We start from the raw sequence: 19,904 nt of genomic DNA on the forward strand, positions 1-19,904 counted from the left end.
TTCAAACGACAAACACAAATTACTTTAAAAAATCCCAAACATTTTATATGTTATAGAGTTCGACATTCCCACGGGGAAAAAACGCTTTTTCCATTCTCTTAACTCTATTTTTTGTCAATATTTACAAAGCATATACTCAAATATAAACATTGAAAAGTGCGAAATGTTTAAATGAAGTATGTAACGACTTTAAATTCAATAAATACAGACTTTCAAATAATCAGATTTACTCGTTAGGTCTTCACTCACGAGTTTACATAATTTTCTAAGTAAATAATGCATTTTTTTGGATAAAATCAGGGAATGTGTCTTCAAGACGGCTTGATTGTATTTGGTGTTACGCTATTGCAAAGTTTTTATAAGATTTTTATCAATTTGTAAGCAAGTGTGCTTTACTTCCCTCTGGCAAGCTGGACGTATAAACTGAGCACTCTTTAGCGCGTATGACCTAAACACCTAACTCTATTTTTTTAGCATTTGAAAAACAAATTCTTTTTCACGTCTCTGTGGGATATATAGATTTTATATATATATATCCAAAACTCGTAAAATCTATTAATTTCATACCTATGTTTTCGAGGTATATTTGATTTCATCTCGCATTATTCTATTTTTTCTTTTCCTTTTTTCCTTTTTCCTCATTTGTTTGGTTTGGTTTGTACGTCTCGTGGGACTGACTGTCACAGAGATTCATGAGTCTGTTTGGTTTAAGCAAATTTTTATTCGCTTTAACAGAAGCCAAGCACTTGATATTCATTTAGCCAGCTAGTTAGCTTAAGTGTATTTCATGTTTCACTAAATATGAGTGCAAAGCTCACTCACTGCGCGGTCTGAAAACGGTTCCGTTTGGCTACAACTTTGATATGGAACGAGCACTTTATTCACCATCAACCGACGGCAAATCCGTGAAGTCATCACTCTTTTTTATGGTCGTTTTACACCTTAAGTCTTAATTACGTAAAGCATGATGGATTGCATTGACATTCACAATATAAAGCGCTTTACATCTTATAATTGTCATTTAAAAAACGTTTTTCAACAAGGTTCTTGAATTGAGAAAGAAAATTCAGGGCAAAAAGAAAGAAAAAAAAAAATTAAAATTCGAGCTCGGAACTCCATTTTTGACTGACAACCGCGTTCGATATTCAGCAAGTTTATTTGTTGTAATTGGGGTAAATACGCAAACAGAGGTCGTCTGTTTTCCTTGTTGTCCAGAAGTGATAATGACAGACACGCGACCCCCTATTCTCTTCAGATCTGCTAATTGCTTTTCCTAAAAACAATGAATAGAAAATAAACGTTCTAATTGAAGAGTGAAAAACGTAAAAATAATTCCCAACGTTTTAAATCATTAGCTAAAACGTTGTCCAAACAACGGAACCGTTGGATTTGTCCTGTTGTGTTCGTGACGTGTTGGTACGGTAGTGCTGTGAAGTGTGGAAGAGAGAGGGCTCGATTTTCGTTAAATCCAGCTGGCGCTAATAGAAGATCAGTTATATACACAATGCAGCTTATATACACCAATAATTCCTGTTTTGCTATTAGCAGGTGCGCCATAAAGAAGCCATTAAAACACTGACAACGATTCCTCATTCATTCTTTGTGTTTTTTTGCTATCCGTTTACACGTGTGGGGAAAAATACTCCCACGGGATTGGTCAACCCGCGCACGCATGTCACAATAACTCGACTCATGATTGGCTGAGACGCTTTGGAGAAATCTTTTGCTTTTTCGGCTTATTTTCAAAGGCGCGAAAACATTTGGGGAGTCAGCCGGCTGGTAGATTATCGAGTCATAGACCAATCCCTGTAGCCAGGCGATTAGAATTTCAAGATAGTCGAAATAAACTCTAAGTATATCGCTACGGAAATGCTATCTTTCTTCCTCGGAGTACATTGCGTGATTTAGAGAGTTCAGTCCGTTCAACACCGATAGCGAGCCATTCTTTACTTCTTTTGAGCCCGTGCATCTTTATCATGAAATCAAAACTCGTTTCTTTAAAGTCAGTAAGAAGTTAAGTGTTGTTGTTTCGACTGCAGTCTGTCAGTACCTTCACAAATCACGAACGAAAACCATCCTAAAATCCTAAAAATATTCATTACTCTCTTAGTTTTTCTTCTTCTCTGCATCTTCCGGGGTAATAAAGTCATTGTTTTGGAAAAGACATATTCTCTAGAAAAAGAGACGGGACATTTCACACGTTCAAATCAAAGACAGGTACAAACTTTGGCGAATCGGACCATTTTTAAAAAGTAACTTTGACAATACAAAATTGACCAATCAGAGTCGGGATTCTAAATAAGGCTTTGTGGTATAGCATTGGATGCACTAATAAAGACACACACACACACATCGAAATAGACTTGAGGAAGGTTTCAAGAGGGGCTGCAGAAAGCTCACTTCACTGGAATCATTTAACTCTAGTAGAACGATGAATAGCGATTCGGAGTACTCCTCTATTGACGAAAAAGCAGACAAGAAATCAAATGGTAACTATGAAATCTAATCTTATTTTACGAAATAATAATAATGCAGTAATAATAATAATATTATAATAATTGCTAGTTTTTGAAAAAAACTTCTTGAAAATGTACCTCAAAACTGTACCAACTTGACATAATCGGTCAATATATATATATGTATATAGGTCGACTTTTGGACATTCCATGTAAAGTATGTGGTGATCGTTCGTCGGGGAAGCATTATGGCATATATGCCTGCGATGGGTGCAGTGGATTCTTCAAGAGAAGTATTAGACGAAACCGTAGCTATACCTGTCGCGCAACCAACGGCAAAGGTAGCTGCCCAGTGGATAAGATTCACCGGAATCAATGTCGCTCCTGTCGTCTGAAGAAATGCTTTGACGTGAACATGAACAAGGATGGTATGTAAACTATATTATCAAGTTATTGCTAGCAATTTTGACAATAACATCCTGTGCTGCCTTGAAATTCCAAGCTTGTTGACTTTATTAGCTAAACGTTAACTGAAATCACTAGCCTCTTTTTAAACACTTTGAACAACATTAACTTCTTAGCGGAGTTCCAAAATCGAGTTCTATCAAAAAAAAAAAAAAAAAGTTGAAATAAAAAAAACCGACATTGCAAGAAAAATTTGGGCAAAATAATAAAGTTTTTTTGTTTTTGTCGTTGGTATCCCTGTGGGGATGAGATTCCTTTCGTTGCTTAGTATTCTTTTATGTATTTAATCTCCCTCCAATTTGCCGGGAAGAATAAACACGGCTGAGATATTTAGAAGCCGGCAGGGCTCTCTTATTTCTTATTTAAACTACTGTTTGAATGGCACCCGAGGCATTTATGAGATATTAGAAGCTGATGCAGTTACTCATACTATTATCTATTCGTGTTCTTAGTGAAGACACAATGGGGCCCGATTGAAGATTTTCTGGGCATTTCTGTGGAAAATCCCCTAGAATATCATCTATCTATACGTGTGCCATTGGCATGAATTCGTGAATGATCCTTGCTTTCTTGATATATTTACGACCATAAACTAATTTGCCGGCGAAATTGCTTTTGCTAAAACCCACGTTAACTATGTCAAAGATTAAAAAAACGTTGGAAAAGCGAGGGAAAAAGCAAATTAACTTTTAAGTCGTAGACAAATGATCCTAGGAGAAGTGCCTATTCTTTATAACTGAGTAAGAATAGATGCCTTCAGCATTGACATTTAGCCAGCAAATGACGTGGATTTCAAGATAGAAATTATCCGTAGTGAGTGATGACCTTGTATTTAATTTTTCAAGGAAGATTTTATATGCTTCTAGAATTCATTCCGAATAATTGAACCTTTTTTCCTCCTGAAGATTTATGGTGATAAATTATTGTGGGGGAAAAATGATTTGAATGGACTAAGTCAGCTCTCAACCAAAACAATTTCAATTCCATTTGGTTGACGATATCAATGTGCAAGTCATTTTGAGTCAGAAAATCTTGATTCAGTTGATTCTTTGAAATACTGATTGGAAGTAATCATAGATCCGTCACTAGATGGCTAAAAGCATTGGGATATGAAAGGTGAACACTGGTCTATCAGTGGGCTTTCGATAACACCAACGGAAATACCTTACTTCCAAAGCTTTCTTTCGTATAGTTTGTCGTGAAAATCACTTTATCTCGAGGTAACCTTACAAAAACAGAATCATTCTGACTCCTTTGATTTATTCAAAAAAAGCAACTAGCATTTTAAGTCTTGCTTGACTGAAAAGCTACAAGAATTACTTTTCTATATATAATATAATTTGCTTCTTGATATAATCTGTTAGAAAATGCGCTAATGGCGAAAAGATTGAGACACTTATTTGAACCCGCTAAACGGGGTAAAAACCAAAAATGGCTTATTATAAAAGATAAAAGAAAAAAAGTGCATTATTCAGAAGCTGTTGTCTTAAAAAGCATTGATTTTGAACTAAATTACCAAGGCATGTCAGAAAGACACTTTTAAAAGTCAAGAATGCTTAACCGGGGAGGGCGAAATGGAAGCCATTTGTCGAAAAAAAGGATGTCTAGGTTACTTACATCGATCTTCTATTTTAACGTTGGAAAGCACATTTCGATTTCCTTTTTTCTTTGTTTCTTTTTTCTAAAGGATTTGCTGGCTTCTATATTTCATTTTGTGGGTCCATTTAGAAATTTCCTTTACTTATTGAATAATTGTTCAACATTTTAGCCGATTTTGTGAGCGGATAGCCAAGGTGTGAAGAGGAATTCCTCGTTAAAATCTCTTCGTTTGTTTGTAGGTCTTAGAAGAGGAACTTCATTGAATAGCTTCATTAACCATTAATACCAGAAATGCTTTTAATGTTTTGGCTTAAAAGGCTAAGGAAATAACTATTTCAATGATTTTTTTACCTTAAACCTCAAAAACAATCAAGAATCGACGGGCGCTGGCCCTAGTAATCTTTGGTCTTTCCTATCTTCATGACAGAGTCTAGGCCCATTCTTTGCTGGTCTTTCGCACTTCACTATAAAGAAATAGTAAATTATTCAGGTCGAATCAACCTCAGGCATTCTTAGCCTTTCTTTGAAAATAGATTTCATATGGAAAGGTAATTTTTTTACAGTTAATTTATCAGCAAATGCTTCACGATACGAGGAAAAGCTGCCGATTCTAGGTGTAATTAACACCCTTTGCTTTATTCTCGGTAAAACCCACAAACAGCGTCTGAAAAAAACCTACAGTTATTTTTTAAAACCTCTGAAATTTCAAGCACTATTTTTTTTTTTCCACAAGGAAACCTTTTTTTGTCTTTTAACGATGCATGAAAAACTGCTTTTTCATACCAACGTTTTCCAATGACTTCGTCCCAAACTCACAAAAGGACTCACTCTCAAATGAACTGAATTTGGTTCGGCCCAGCGATCAAAGTTCAAATAATAATCAAACGAATAGATTAATCAAATTTTCGCGTTTTAAAAAATCATCAAAAACATACAAAATTTTTCTTAAAGTCTTATTTTTTAAAAATGTTTTATTGGCTTTTCAATAAGTATAAGTATTGATTGTTCAAACCGGGTTGGGCCCAGTTTCGCGTCAGAAACGTGTACATTAATTTAGACTCAAAAAGTATGAACACAGTGCGTCATCGCTTTTAAGAATAAAATAACTTATTTTGAACAAAATGTTATATGTATAATATATAGTCCTAAACTATGCTTTTATTTGAAATTCATGCAACTTTTGGAACTCGTTATTTGCAAAGTTATGGGGGAGTAAATGGACAAACGTCTGATGATAACCATTATGATAGAAATTAAAGTTAGTATTTTTGGTTTCGGAAGACATTCATTTTCACTTTTAAAAAGGTCGTTGAAGGAATCGTGTCCTAAGGACAGAATCAACTTCATGACCCAAAAATGAGTTCGTTAAGACATTTATATTTTATCATCAAACCGAACTCTAACAAAAAAAAAAATGCTTAAAATTATAAAATTCAAATTCTCGCTAAAGCCTCGATCGCAAAACATTGAACCAATGAAAAGTTAAAATTCTTAGTTTAAAATTCCTTCCCAAACCAATTCATTTTTCAAAAAAAAAAAAAAAAAAAAAAAAAAAAGAGGAACTATTGAGCTTTCTCATAAAAATACTCAATTTGAGAAAGGTTAGTTTAAAGTCAGGAAGCTCAATTCCACAATCAGTTCTCTCTAAAGCGATTCAACTTTTTAACTTTTTTTTACATTGTAGGTCAAGAGTTGTAGCTTTTAAGTGTACCGTGTTGTACGAAAAAATTTACAATCGTTTGACAACAAGAAGGGGAAAATTTTCCACAATTCTGTCTATGATAACCAATAAGTGTTACCAAATATATATTCGGTCTAACTTTTTTTAACAGTATTTAAACTGTTTTAGAAGAGAAATATATTCTTTACAACCGCCACTCCCCATACGGGGCTCTTCCGTGAGGTTCCCTCCACACGCACTACCACTACATTCTATATTTACAACATACAACGCTCGACTCACATGTTGCTTTTTACGGAGGGAGGAAACCGGAGATCCCGGAGAAAATCCTCGTGTGGCAATAGAGAGAACAACACAACAAACAAACTCAACTCACATATGATCCAGTCTGAGCCGGGGCTCGAATTATCCGGACCCTATTGATGAGAGGCGAGCGGTAAACCATTACGCCATCCATGCCACCCAATATGGCTCGAATTTACGTAAAAAAAAGCCTTCCTTACGTATATCTTCTCTCCGCGTTAATTATCATGTATCTAAGCTTACGGCACGCACAAAAATATAATAAAATATTTCTTTTATTCTCGTATCAATTCGTTTAAAGAAAAACAAACAATTCGACTAAAAAACGCTACAGCTTTCGACGTTAATCGAAATGTCGTTGAGCAATTCCTCAAGGCTTATTTTTGAACAATTTCTTGTCTTCTTGTAAACGTTCGTTAATTATTTTTTTATTCTTTTTTGTATTGTTTCACTGGCTATTATATTAAACATGAATTCAGATCTACGGAGATGTGTTTTGTCTCTGAAAATACCTGATTTTCACTACCAAAAATATCTGTTTTCACCAATGAAGACACACACTCGTACATTATACAAATATAAGAATGCTCAGATAGACAAATGTACGCCAAAATAAAAGTATGTAGATAATTTTTTACATTCAAAGCTATCCCATAATTTCTTACACATATTTTTTCAACAAATCAGTAAAAAAAATTCCATCAAAGTCACGAAGTTATATATATATTTTTTCCAACGCGATTCAACTCGTTAAATTCGTCTATCTTGTTGTTCAGAAGCTGTGTGTGTGTGTACAGATATATGCCAGAAATTTTAGGATAGTTTGTGGCCTGATCACATAGCTTGCGCTAGTTAGCCATAGTTCTAGATATATTTTTAATAGTTTTAGATATATTTTTATTATTTCTCATAATTTCTTTACGTTTTTTCTTCGATAATATACATGAGCACAGGTGTATTTATCGAGCAGGACTCGGAGAGCTAGTTTATAATGCAGCATTAGTTACATTGTTACTTCATTGTTTACTTAACGCCAAATATCTCTGCCAAACATCTCTGCCAAATAGTCTAGATTTTAAAGATTGCTTTGAACTAAAGGTGTGAACTTAGTAAAACATTTCACCATTCATTCACCATTTATCTTTAGAAATCAAAAATATTTCCACCCCGTTTTCAGTTTCATTGTTGTTATACGATGGTATTTAGCGAATTCTATCATATTAGTTCAGTGATAACATTATCTTTTTTGTAAAAATTATCGACCTTATTGTTTCCTTACTCGAATACTTTTTCTCGTTTCAATCTTTCTAATTCCTTCAGTAATTTATATCTACTAAACCTGGTTTATATTCTTGTTCGTATCGTGTTTTCCAAACCTGTTTTATTTTTGTTGTATTTACTTATATTTCAATTTATATTTCTTTAATCTACGAGTATTTTGAACGTGATTCTTCATCTCGGGAAAAAAGAAAGAAGCATAAGTGGTATATATACGATTTTTTATTTCGAAGAGAATCAAATGGATATAAGATTTTTGACTTTGCAAATCTGTTTTTTTGCCGATTGACTTTGCTTCCTAAACGATTGAATAAATATAAAATTGAAAAAGCTTTAAACACTTCGGCTAGTCCTTCGCTGTTATCTACGGTCCGAAACTTTAGCAAATTAGCAAGTACTCTTTTTTACCGTCGTGTTTGTTCAAAACAGTCTTAAGTAGTTTTATCGCAATTTTCATATTTGGCTGTGAATATACCATATCCTTTGATTATATGTTGGATTGTAAACACATATTCACACTCTTCGGCCATTTACAAGAAAATACGAAGAAAATTGAAAAGAAACAATGGCTAAAAGCTGGTGATTGTAAGAGTAAGCCAAAAGTGTGAACAAATTAATAAATTAAGTTAGACAATTACTTTATAGATTGGTGTGTTTTGAGCACGCGCCGAAAACAGCACGGAACGAATTGAACACACGAAGAAAGAAAACTAAACGAACGACTATGATCAAAGAAAAACATAAACTCTTTAGGAAAATTCCATTCTTTTCTCGTCTGAAAACCACAATATATCATTTTATGATATAGATTAATCGTTTACCACAATGTTCAATAAAAATCAAACAAAAGTGTTTTGTCAACTCGGTCGAAAATAACCCACTAGTCTAAAACAAACAATTGTAGGTTAATAAAGCATCGCCAGAGATCGCCAGATAAGAACTCGTGAATAGTATTTTATTCGCGCCCTGGGGGTATACAAACACAATACTTAATGGTAGCTGGATTGGAAAGCACCTAAGAGGGGCGTTAGTTTCTTAAATTTACTGAACAATTACACAGTTCATACGACTGCAAAAGGTTTATTTGTAATGTAGTTTGGGAGGATCGTATATAGAAGCAAGGTCTCTTGTAGGTCGCTTACTGCAGCGGTGAGTGAAAATAAAGACACAAACGGCTGGGGAATAAAGAACTTAAAGGTGCTCTCTTCTTTTAACTTTATTATGAAATATTCATCTTGTTTCTTACCCCTAGCTGAGCTTTTGTAATGAAACTCTTTTCAAAAGGTATACTGAAAGCATACAAGGAGTATAGTATAATGACAAATAACACACATAGTTTTCTCCAAACGAAAAAGTAACTATTGAAATTAAAGGCGTTTATTAACTGGGTGAGAAGAACCGAGAAAATGGAGACGCTCTTCATCGTGAAGAAGCTAACTTATTTTCTTTTACTTCGTTTTGTTTTACGAAAGAATTTTAAAAAACGAGTAATCTTTTGTATTTGTCGAACGACGATTTCAACGCAGAATTCTCAATTCTTCACAACAAGAGCAAGTCAATATAGCTCTCAGATCCCTTCTCAATACAAGATGAAAAACTCACAAATACTGATAAACTACTTGAAGCCCTCGAAAGGAGAAAAAAGAAGCTTGCTTGTTCAATAGCGATTAAAATGTTAAAACCATAAAGTATTTAATGGTGGTGTTTGTGGTTTTTATCCGTTGTTAATTAAAGGTAAAGATGAAAAAATAGCGGTTCATAATTAGTTTAGGAAGATGTGGCGATAGAACATAGGCTTGAAGATGATTTGTATCTGTAAATGTACTTTCGCGCGCCCCAACCTTAGCAGTATTTAAAACTGGAGTCTTTTTACAGCAATTAACGGAATATCGTATCTATTTTTAGTTTATTTGAATAAGAAGTCTTGTCGTATCATAGGTATTAGTTTATGGCCTGTGGTTTCAAAAATTGAATGGTCCCAGCGAGACGTCGCAATAAAACTTTTTGATTCAAAGACATTGAATGGTTTCTCAAATCTCCTAATATCAATAACACTGGACAAATGTTTCAAAGCTCTTTTTCTTAGCATTATGAAATGAATAAGATAAAAGTTTCGGAGAATTACTTTCCCCTATAAACGGCGCTCTGTGATTAGAGCGTTTTCCGAAGTAGTTTCGGCAAGGGACTTTGAAGGATAAAGAAAGCTTAAACATTCTTGTGCTCGTTATATTTTGTGAATTCAAATCTTCATTCCTGTGAAATTCAATCAGAATTCGTTTAAGATAAATTCTTCTACCGAGTTAGGATAAAATGAATGACTTTCATTTCCAACAAACTTATTATCATTGATTTAAGACCAGGACATTTAAGACTGCTTTTTCTTCGTAGGCCACCTGATTTAAGACAAATAAAGCTCCGATTCGACTTGACCTTGGTTGGAAACCTCACTAACAACTGGCATGGCTTTTTTATTGTTCATTAAAAGTTACTCAGTGCTATGCAGACTATAAAGAAAACGTTTTTTTTTTAACTCCCACGAAGTTAAGAGCTCAAGTTCCCAAGAGCCAGTAACGGTTTCTTTTCTCTTTACGGCGTACATTATTTATTTCTAAATTTTTTTGCCAGTTTTGGCTCCGCATTTGCATTTTAGTGTTACTAGATTAAAGCTTCTTCTAACAAAAGTATTGATATTCATCAAACACCATTCTCAATTTTTTTGTATTTTCCTTTTCCAAGATTATTTTCAAAGGGTTCTGTTACTACGCAAAGAAAGTTTCAAGTGGCAATGCGTCCGTCGTACTACACATACTTAGAGCCAGGGAATAAATTCACATACGGTTCAAAATAGTTACTTAAACCATTAAGCCTTTAATTTCAAGCTTTTAGTAAAGCTAGCTTTGTTTTTGTACGCAACTAGGACTTTTATGCTTCGAGGGGGAAATTGTGGTTATATTTATTAATAGCATTAACACTGAAATTAAATCGATTTGGTTGAACTGAATAAGGCTTTATTACTACGTGTAAGCCATTACAATCATACCTTTCTTTACTACTGTTTATATCATTTAGTTATGGCTTGATTGACCTCGCAGCGGCACTGTTTTATTGTCTATTAATGAACCGAAATTACCGGGTTTTCAGTCTGCATGTCGCGTCGAGCTCTTAGGCAGCACAGGGAGCCCGACGCGGTATTTCGCATTAAAAAATGCTTCTTTTCCCAGGGTGTAATGGATTCCCATTTCAGACCGCGTTTCATTCCCTTGAGAATAAGATTCTTTGTTTAAGTTATGTCCACATTCATGTGTCTTGTCATGTGCAGCCATTTAACAAAGATATAATACTCTAGAGAATGACATTAAGTCTAAAATGGGAAAACACTACTCCCAATTAAGGTAAATAGGTCTTTGCAGAAGTTCTCGGGTGTAACTTGTTGGTCAATACCTGAAAAATACGTTCTAGCACTTAGTAACATTAATATTTTCTCGTGTTGTGTAGGATAAATTTTTTAGAAAATAAAAGGTTTTTTACTATCTTTATCTTACAGCTGTCCAGCATGAGCGCGGACCCAGAAGTTCAACTCTACGCAAACAAAAGATGCTCAAAGAAGCTCAAGATAGACTGGATCTAGTCAGCGTTACGCATGCGCCTCAGGGGCCGAATGGTTTCATGAACACGCTCCTAGCAGCCGAGCCTCATATGGAGGGATGTGCTGTTCCGTCAGGGGACTTTGATCTAGGACTGGAGTATAAACCAATCACGTTGCAGACTGATTTGTCAGTTTCAATGTATTATTCAAGTCCAGACACCGTCTGTGAAGCGGCTGCAAAGCTTTTGTTTATGTCCGTCAAATGGGCAAGAAATATTCCTTCGTTTATCAGTCTACCGTTCCGTGACCAGGTATAAAACATTATGAGTTCGTTTGCACGCTAGGTCATCGCCGCCATTTTGGCGGTATTTAAAGTGTATATCAAGGGGAAAAAAAAATTTTCAAAATCACTTATATGTGAACAGTGTAGTAGTATGGTTGCAGTATTTTTGTATGTGGACCTCTCTTTTCAGAGGTATAGACATTTGAAATATCAATATGCAAATGAGATGACGTAAATTCAAGAAGGGGTTACATTTTGAAGCGTAGTTTAAAAAATTTCCTTGATATACACTTTAACAAAGTATTTCTTATTAGCTTCCAACATGGCCGCCATGTCACCACCGCCATGAGTGATGATAGAAAAGGCTTGAAAGGTTTCCTAGCTCAGAAAAAAACAAAAAACAAAAAAAAAAACACAACAAACAATATGTTTTGAATTTGCGACTAGATCAAAATAATTAGCCGTTTCAAGGTTGGAACATTGGGTCAAGTTAGACTTGAAGTGCATTTTGGGACTGTTTTGGGGGACAAGATATCAATAGACGCCATCCTTGAAACATGTCCTCTTAAAAAACAATCCCACAATGCACTGCAATACTAACTCGACCCAACTTTCCTCAACCTTGAAACGGCTAATTATATTGAATTATGAGAAATTATTGCTTAAGGTTCCAGTTATTGTCAAGTGGGAAGCGATAGGACTTGTTCCCGGAAGTGCGTCACAAGTTATGTAGGAATGTAATTCATTTCCTGTTTTATCTACAGGTTACTTTACTAGAGGAAAGCTGGAGAGAGCTGTTCCTTCTAGGGGCAAGTCAGTGGTCTATGCCACTAGAAATCGCGCCTATTCTTGCCGCAGCAGGAATGCACATGGACAACACGCCCCCGGAAAAAATCGTTGACGTCATGGCAATTGTGCGGACGTTGCAGGAAGCAGTAAATAAATTTAAAGCTTTTGGGGTGGACTCGACTGAATATGCTTGTTTGAAGGCCATCGTATTGTTCAAACCTAGTAAGTATGAAGATTTCGTGATGGTGACGGTGTTGGATAAGGAATGTTTTTGCTCGTTTCAAACTAAGTCACGCATTCTTATTCTTAACTGATAACAATGAAGAGCTCCGTGACTGTTCAATTATTTTAATTTTAGCCAATCAGAGTGCTTCTTCCAAATTAAGTCCTTTTAGCATTAGCCATTCCGAGGTTGAGAGAGAAACTGGGTCGAGTTGGCATTGCAGTGCATTTTGGGGCTGTAGGTTTTGAGGCACGAAATAGGCTAGCCGCCATCTTGTAACTATATTTCCCCTTAAACACCCCCACAATGCTCTTCAATGCCAGCTCGAACCAGTTTTTTCCTCAACCTCTGAATAGCTTATAGATGTACGCCTAATTCAAGATTCTAATATTTATTCTAACGGTGTCTTTTTTTAGATACGTGTGGCTTAAAGGATTCGGAACAAATAGAGGCTACACAAGACCAAGCTCAGCTCATGCTTGGCGAGTACATTCGTACATCTTATCCAAGCCAGGTAGCAAGATTCGGAAGACTGCTTCTCCTGTTGCCTGCTCTACGAAGAGTCAGCGCTTTGGCGATTGAGGAATTATTCTTCAAAAAGACTATTGGTAGTGTTCCTATTGAACGACTGCTTAGCGACATGTTCAAGAATGAATGATTAAAACAAGATAAACCAAGAAAATAAGAGATCTTTTGGTTCGCCTAAGCAATCAGTCGCTATTGATAATATACACTTAATTGAAGAATCGTTGTCGGGTTCAGAAACATAGAACATAGAAGCTGAGACAGAAATGGCACATGGAAAATGACATAATTATATTATAACTTATTCATTTACGCCATCCATGCAGTTGGTTTAGAATGCCAAACGCGTATTAAAAACAGTGGATGATGCCACGGGTCGCCGGTCACAGCATGCATCTAATAAACATACTTGCCATGTGCCATTTCGGTCTCAGCTTCTATGTTCTATGTTTCTGAACCCGACAACGATTCTTCTATTGAGTGTATCCATGTTCCTTACGGACATAATCTTTTGTAAATCTTATTTTAAAATGTATCGAACCATTATTAGTACTCCATCTTGACGTCCTACCAGCATTGTTCTCGCGGGCTCGATCTGTCCTTGTTTTTTAAGGGGTTGCATTTAATAGTCAGCCTTTGGCTAACAAATCTGTGGCTATCATTCAATTATTGAATTGGAGTTTGGGAAAGTAGTTGATTCTTAGTTGAAGGAGAGGAAAGCATAATGTTATTTTATTTTTATTTTTCTTAAAAAGAGTTTCGGAGCAAAATTTTCTAAATTTAAAAAGTATCAATGACAGAGACACTTAAATCTTGTCCTAACTTGGGAAGAAATACTAATGTTGGTTAAAATACTAATGTAAGAATTGCATGAGACATATAAGGGAAAATGAATAAAAAATGAAAAGAAAAAGGGGAAGAATTGGAAGAAAGAAAGAAAAATAATGAAGAGAAAGGGTAGTAAGAAAGAAAGAAAGAAAGAAAGAAAAAAAGAAAGAACGAATGGATGGATGGATGGATGGATGAATGAATGAATGCATGAATGAATAAATGAATAAATGGATGGATGAATGAATGTATGAATGAATGAATGAATGAATGAATGAACGGATGGATGGATGGATGGATGGATGGATGGATGGATGGATGGATGGATGGATGGATGGATGGATGGATGGATGGATGGATGGATGGATGGATGGATGCATGCATGCATGTTTGCATGGATGCATGTCTTTTATGTAACTTGTTCTCAAGAACTAATAAGATCGTTCAATTAACTTAAAAATTCACTCACCCGATAATAACTTAGGAAAACCTAAGTGTGTGATTTTTAGCAAGCCCTGAGACACTTTTAGTCTTCTTTAGCTGGTTTATTGTAGAGAAAATAAAACGACATTTATAGTATAATAAATTCATTGACAAATAAAAGTTTGAATAAACATGGTGAACAGCATAAAAGACATAAATAAGTGCAAGCTTTTTTAGTTTCTTTTAATTGTCAAAAATAGAAGTAATAGAAAACAATACTACTGGAATGAAAGGACGAATCAATGAGTGATCGACCGGACCGAATGAACGAACGAGAATAGAATAGGTGTTGAAGGAAATCACTAAAGCAAGAGAAGAGAAGAGAGAGAGAGAAAGAGAAGAGAAGAGAGAGAAGTAAGAGAGAGAAGAGAAAAGAAAGACAGAAGTATAAAAGCATAAAAGAATAACGAGACCAAGAGACAGAAGAAAGAGACAGAAAACAAGAAACAAATAACCGACCAGAAAGAACAGAAGAGAACGAATCAAAAAACAAAAAAACATAATATAACACTAATATAACAAAAGAACAAACAAATATACATAAATAACATAATAGAACATAAGATACATAATAAACATAAATAACATAAATGACATAATATATAATATAACATAATATAACATAATATAACAGAAAAATATAAATAACATAATATAACATAAAGACAATAAAAAAAACAAATAAAAAATAATAATAATAAAAATAATATACATACTAATAAAATATAACATAATATAACATAATAATAACATAAAAATATAATAAAAACAAATAATAATAACATAAATAACAGAAAAACATAATAAACTAATATAAATAATATAATAAATAGAACTATAACATAATATAACTAATAACTAAATAAATAAATAACATAATATAAACATAATAACTAATATAACATAATATAACATAATAACTATAGAACATAAATAACATATATACATAATATAACATATATATAACATATAACAAATATAACATAATATAACATATATAACATAATATAACAAACATAACAAACATAACATAACATAACCATAACAGAATCATCTAACAACATAACATAACATATACATAATATATACAAACTACAAATAAATAAATACATAAAACAAATAAACATAACATAAATAACAAAAAACAAAAAACATAAAAACAAACATAAATAACAACATATAACATACATAACAGAAATAACATAGACATAAAATAACAATAAATAACATATAACAGAAAACTACACAGAAAAACAAAACATAACAACAAAACAACCAAAAAAACAGAAATAGAAAAACCAAGTGGCAAGAAGGAAGTGAATATGATGATATAAAGTTTAATACTTATTTTAATAGCTTGACATTTTACTTTCGTTCCTGCCGAATATCCGATGATTAAGATAATTGTTTCCCAAGATATTACCACAAAACGACCATTATGTGTCGCCGAAATCTTAGCTCTAAGCCACAAGGCTTTACCGCTCTGTTAATGGAAATATAATGCTGTTTTTAGAATAATAGCTAATAAATTAGTGCATAGAAAGTCATAGATAAGGAAGGGGTCATTTTTCTTGCTATCGAACCCATCAAATACAGTATAAATCATTGGTATCTATATCTATTTTCATGTCAAGGAACCTTGACTTAATTAACTTGAAGCCAATTCTCAGATATTTATCAAAATTGACTTGTGAAGGCTTTAACCGCCTCTTTCAGGAACGGATCTAGGGTGAGGAGGGAGGTGCAGGGGAATTACTTTGAGAGCATCTATTATACTCTTTTTCTTCTTCTTTTTACTCAAACTGTTTAAATATCTATGCAATTACACTTGTTTACTTTGTATTTACAATTGATTTGTTGCAAGCATTCCCAAGAGAGTTAAAGTACAAAAGCATGGCGGCCGTTGTGGTGCCGTTAACAATGAATGCTAATAAGAAATCTTTTGTTGAAGGGCAGCGACGCTCCCCCGAAAAATCGTGGTGACGTAACGTGCAATCGAAGAATTTTTTTTTGTTAGTCAATGAAACTGAAATTCGGATTTCTGGCATCCACAAAGTTATTTTAGTCTTATCGTATTAATTCGAAAAGACTTTAGACTCTTTTATTGTCGTGAACGGATGAAAACGAGCTTTAAAAACACTAATGTTAAATATATCTTTGAGTGGAACATTACTGATGTCTCTGGATGTATAGATCGAGTCTATATGCGTCTATAGTGGAGCAGTTATCTGTGTTTGATACACTGATCAAAACACGTGGGATGTTGAGAGAACACGAGAGGAGCGTAGGGAACCACGACGCGTAGCGGAGCGGTTTCCAGCTTCTCGAAACTGTTTTTGATCTGTTAATTTAAAAACAAGGCAATTAAATTTGATGTCACATGTGACAATGTCACAATAAATTTAATTGCCTTGTCTTTGAAATGCTTTTTATCAAGAAACTTAAACCATCTCTTAATGTGCAAAGTGACTCCATTAATGCAAAACGTTTTGTTTAATATGACATTTTTACCCTTTTTTTCTTCTTTCCCTTTTATTCATGTAATTATATCATTACTATCATCTTTTATTCTTGTACATATATCTTCCTTTTATAATTAGCTTTCATTGTTTCATGATTTATATATAGTTTGTATTTTCTCAGTATTCTTATTATTAGACAGTTTTAGATTGACTTTCTTTCTCCCCGCAAACGGCAAACGTGACCACGTTTTCATCGTTTTCCTGTACTTTACTTTACCTTTTACAAACCTTCTCACCAAATACAAATATCCTTTCGTTTTTCTAATACTTGGACTTTTTTGCGATTCTTTTTAAGCTATTTAAATTAATTCCGCTACGCGTCGTGGTTTCCTACGCTCCTCTCGTGTTCTCCCAACATCCCGCGCGTTTTGATCACAGTATCAAACACGGAAAACTGTTTTTGATTTGTTTTATAAAATAACAAACGCGCGAAAAGATCGAAAAAAAGCAAAGTCTAAGTAAATTCTCCCTACGTGCCGTCTTATTCAAACTGACCAATGAGCGCGCGCGATAGATTAAAAATGACGATAGCGTGTTTTGATACTCTCATCAAACATGGTTTTCGACCAATCCTAGCGCGCGTAGTATACCAATTATTTTATAAATAATTTTTAAATGGTCAACTGACGTTTCACGTTTGCTGTGAACGTAAATCTAAAACTCTCTATTGACTTGATAATACATGGCGCTACGTAAACGTTGAAACGTCGTCTTTTATTAAAATGCTTTCAATGTTTTTTATCGCTGAATTTCTTAGTTAAATGTTTTAGTAAGTCGCTATTTATAAATAATAATAATAGGTGTTTATTCACATTGATAAAATACAATCAAGTGGTGCGCTAAGAAACTAAAAGGACTAAAAATACTAATAGTTATAAATTAATCTGTTAGAAAAACTATTCTTAAAACGTTAAGGATAAGGGGAGTTAAAACTTAAGATCTAGCAAAGGTTTATTACTTGCCCCATTTAATCGCATGACCAGGAAAGCATTGGGGGACAGGTCATTTGCTGTGGCGGCACCCGTTCTCTGGAATGCACTTCCCGCAGACCTTCGCGCCATTAAAGATGTTAGTTTGTTTAAGCACCATCTTAAAACCCACCTTTTTAAATCAGCATTTTGATAGTTTTTTTCAGTATATATCAATATATATTTATTCATTTCATTTGTAAATAGTTATATAGTTATATATATTATTATTGAAATGCGCGCGTGATCATTGTATGGAATGCGCGTACGATAAGTGATTAAATTATTATTATTATAAGAAAGGAATGGAACGAAACAGAACTGAAAGAAAAAAGAAATAAGTCCCCAATCAGCTTTGTCCCCAATTAGTTCCCTAGCCAAATCCATTGACACTTGCAAAGCAATTGAAGCAGAGCAGACTTATTATCTAATAATTACTGATCTTATCAAAATCCATTGTTTTCAGTCTCCATTATCCCAACGAATGCATAGAGGAAAATCAGACATATTTAGTTCATTCATTATTGGCTTTGTTTCTATGATAAACAAGCTAGAAAGAAAACAATTGGATTTTGATAAGAACAATAATTATACTAAATAATCACTTCGGCACGCAGCATTCGTAGGTATAATCAGGCAGCTTCGGGCTACGCCCTCAGCTGCCTGCATTATACCTACGAATGCTGCGTGCCTCAGTAATTATCTATTAAATAAATGGTTTCAGCGACCTCCTAGGGCAAGTGAGACAAATTGCACTCCATGCGCCAAGAGTTTCGAGTAGGGGCTTAAAGCGGTTTTCTATGGTAAACTGTCTAGAACATGCTAAATTGTGGCTATAATATATTATGGCTTAAATCATGTTTCGATTTGGGAAGTGATACGGTAAACTATCGTATCTGTAGCGGTTACCATGTGTCGTAAAAGGGCGATTCTCGTGACAACAAATTTATCGTACCGTGTGCGTGCTGCAAGTCCGTGAGTTTCGTACGCTTTCGCTTGCGCCAGCGTGCAGTAAGTCATTTTAAATTTTCGAGCCAATGCGAGTAGTGCTGGTGGATTTCTAACAGGTTTTGATCAATAAGATCACCCTTGTCATCTCTAAGTTTGATTTATTGACCCGTGCTCATTGGCATGTAACCGTGATAACCGTAAAACAAAACGATTACTTTTCCCATGTGATCACGCTATGGGAAGAAAGTTTTTAAATACATTTTCTATATACTAAATTTCTCATTAAAACTTAAGTAAAAAGGGATATTTGCGCATCAACATACTTCCAAACCTCAATATCTTACTACCTATTCATGGACTAGCTCCTACTCTGATCTCATACAAGAATACAAGCCTGTTCGTTCACTCAGATCATCATCAGTCACGCAACCTACTGTCTGTTCCTCACGTGAACACATCACACTACCAACGGACTCCGCTCTTTCTCTGTTGCTGACCCTATACTTTGGAACTCTTTACTCGATAGCACAAAAAGAGTTGAATATCGACAATGAGCCTGAAGCGAGATGACGTTTTACTCCAGACTCTATACCATGATAGTTTTTAAAATTCTTTCATATTAAAATTTTTGATTCCTTAAAGAATACAGAAACAATAGTCATGATTAAAGAACAAAAGCAGCGTGAAAAGGATTATGGTCTAGAGACGGGGGTAAAACTTCATGGACCTTAATCACTCGGTAGCCATGTTTATCCTCATGAGAATAAAAATCTTTGTTTCACCCGTATAATCATTCTCAAACTCTTGTATGCGAGGCTGCGCGTGGTAGAATCTATTGTTCCAACCAACATTGCTGCCGCGTGAAAAAGGCCCATCTCGCTTCAGGCTTATTCGATATTTTTAAAATGGTTTTAAATATACATATATACACATATATTTTTATTCATATCTATATATACATATA

The 19,904-nt window shown here is 34.4% G+C and overlaps 1 protein-coding gene across 1 annotated transcript; it reads left to right on the forward strand.

Annotated features, from left to right (window-relative positions):
* The first annotated feature begins 2,306 nt into the window (after positions 1-2,306).
* LOC116300523 (nuclear receptor subfamily 2 group E member 1-like) lies at positions 2,307-14,084 on the forward strand. Its single transcript, XM_031709404.2, has 5 exons — positions 2,307-2,489; positions 2,648-2,884; positions 11,327-11,679; positions 12,416-12,662; positions 13,080-14,084. The coding sequence occupies exons 1-5, from the start codon at positions 2,432-2,434 to the stop codon at positions 13,319-13,321; spliced, it is 1,137 nt and encodes a 378-aa protein (XP_031565264.1). The 5' UTR covers positions 2,307-2,431; the 3' UTR covers positions 13,322-14,084.
* The last annotated feature ends 5,820 nt before the right edge of the window (positions 14,085-19,904 follow it).

The sequence above is a fragment of the Actinia tenebrosa genome, unplaced genomic scaffold (genome assembly GCF_029948245.1).
Source record: "Actinia tenebrosa isolate PJP-AT-01 unplaced genomic scaffold, QUT_ActTen_1.0 PGA_scaffold5__44_contigs__length_20552954, whole genome shotgun sequence".
NCBI classification, from domain to species: domain Eukaryota; kingdom Metazoa; phylum Cnidaria; class Anthozoa; order Actiniaria; family Actiniidae; genus Actinia; species Actinia tenebrosa.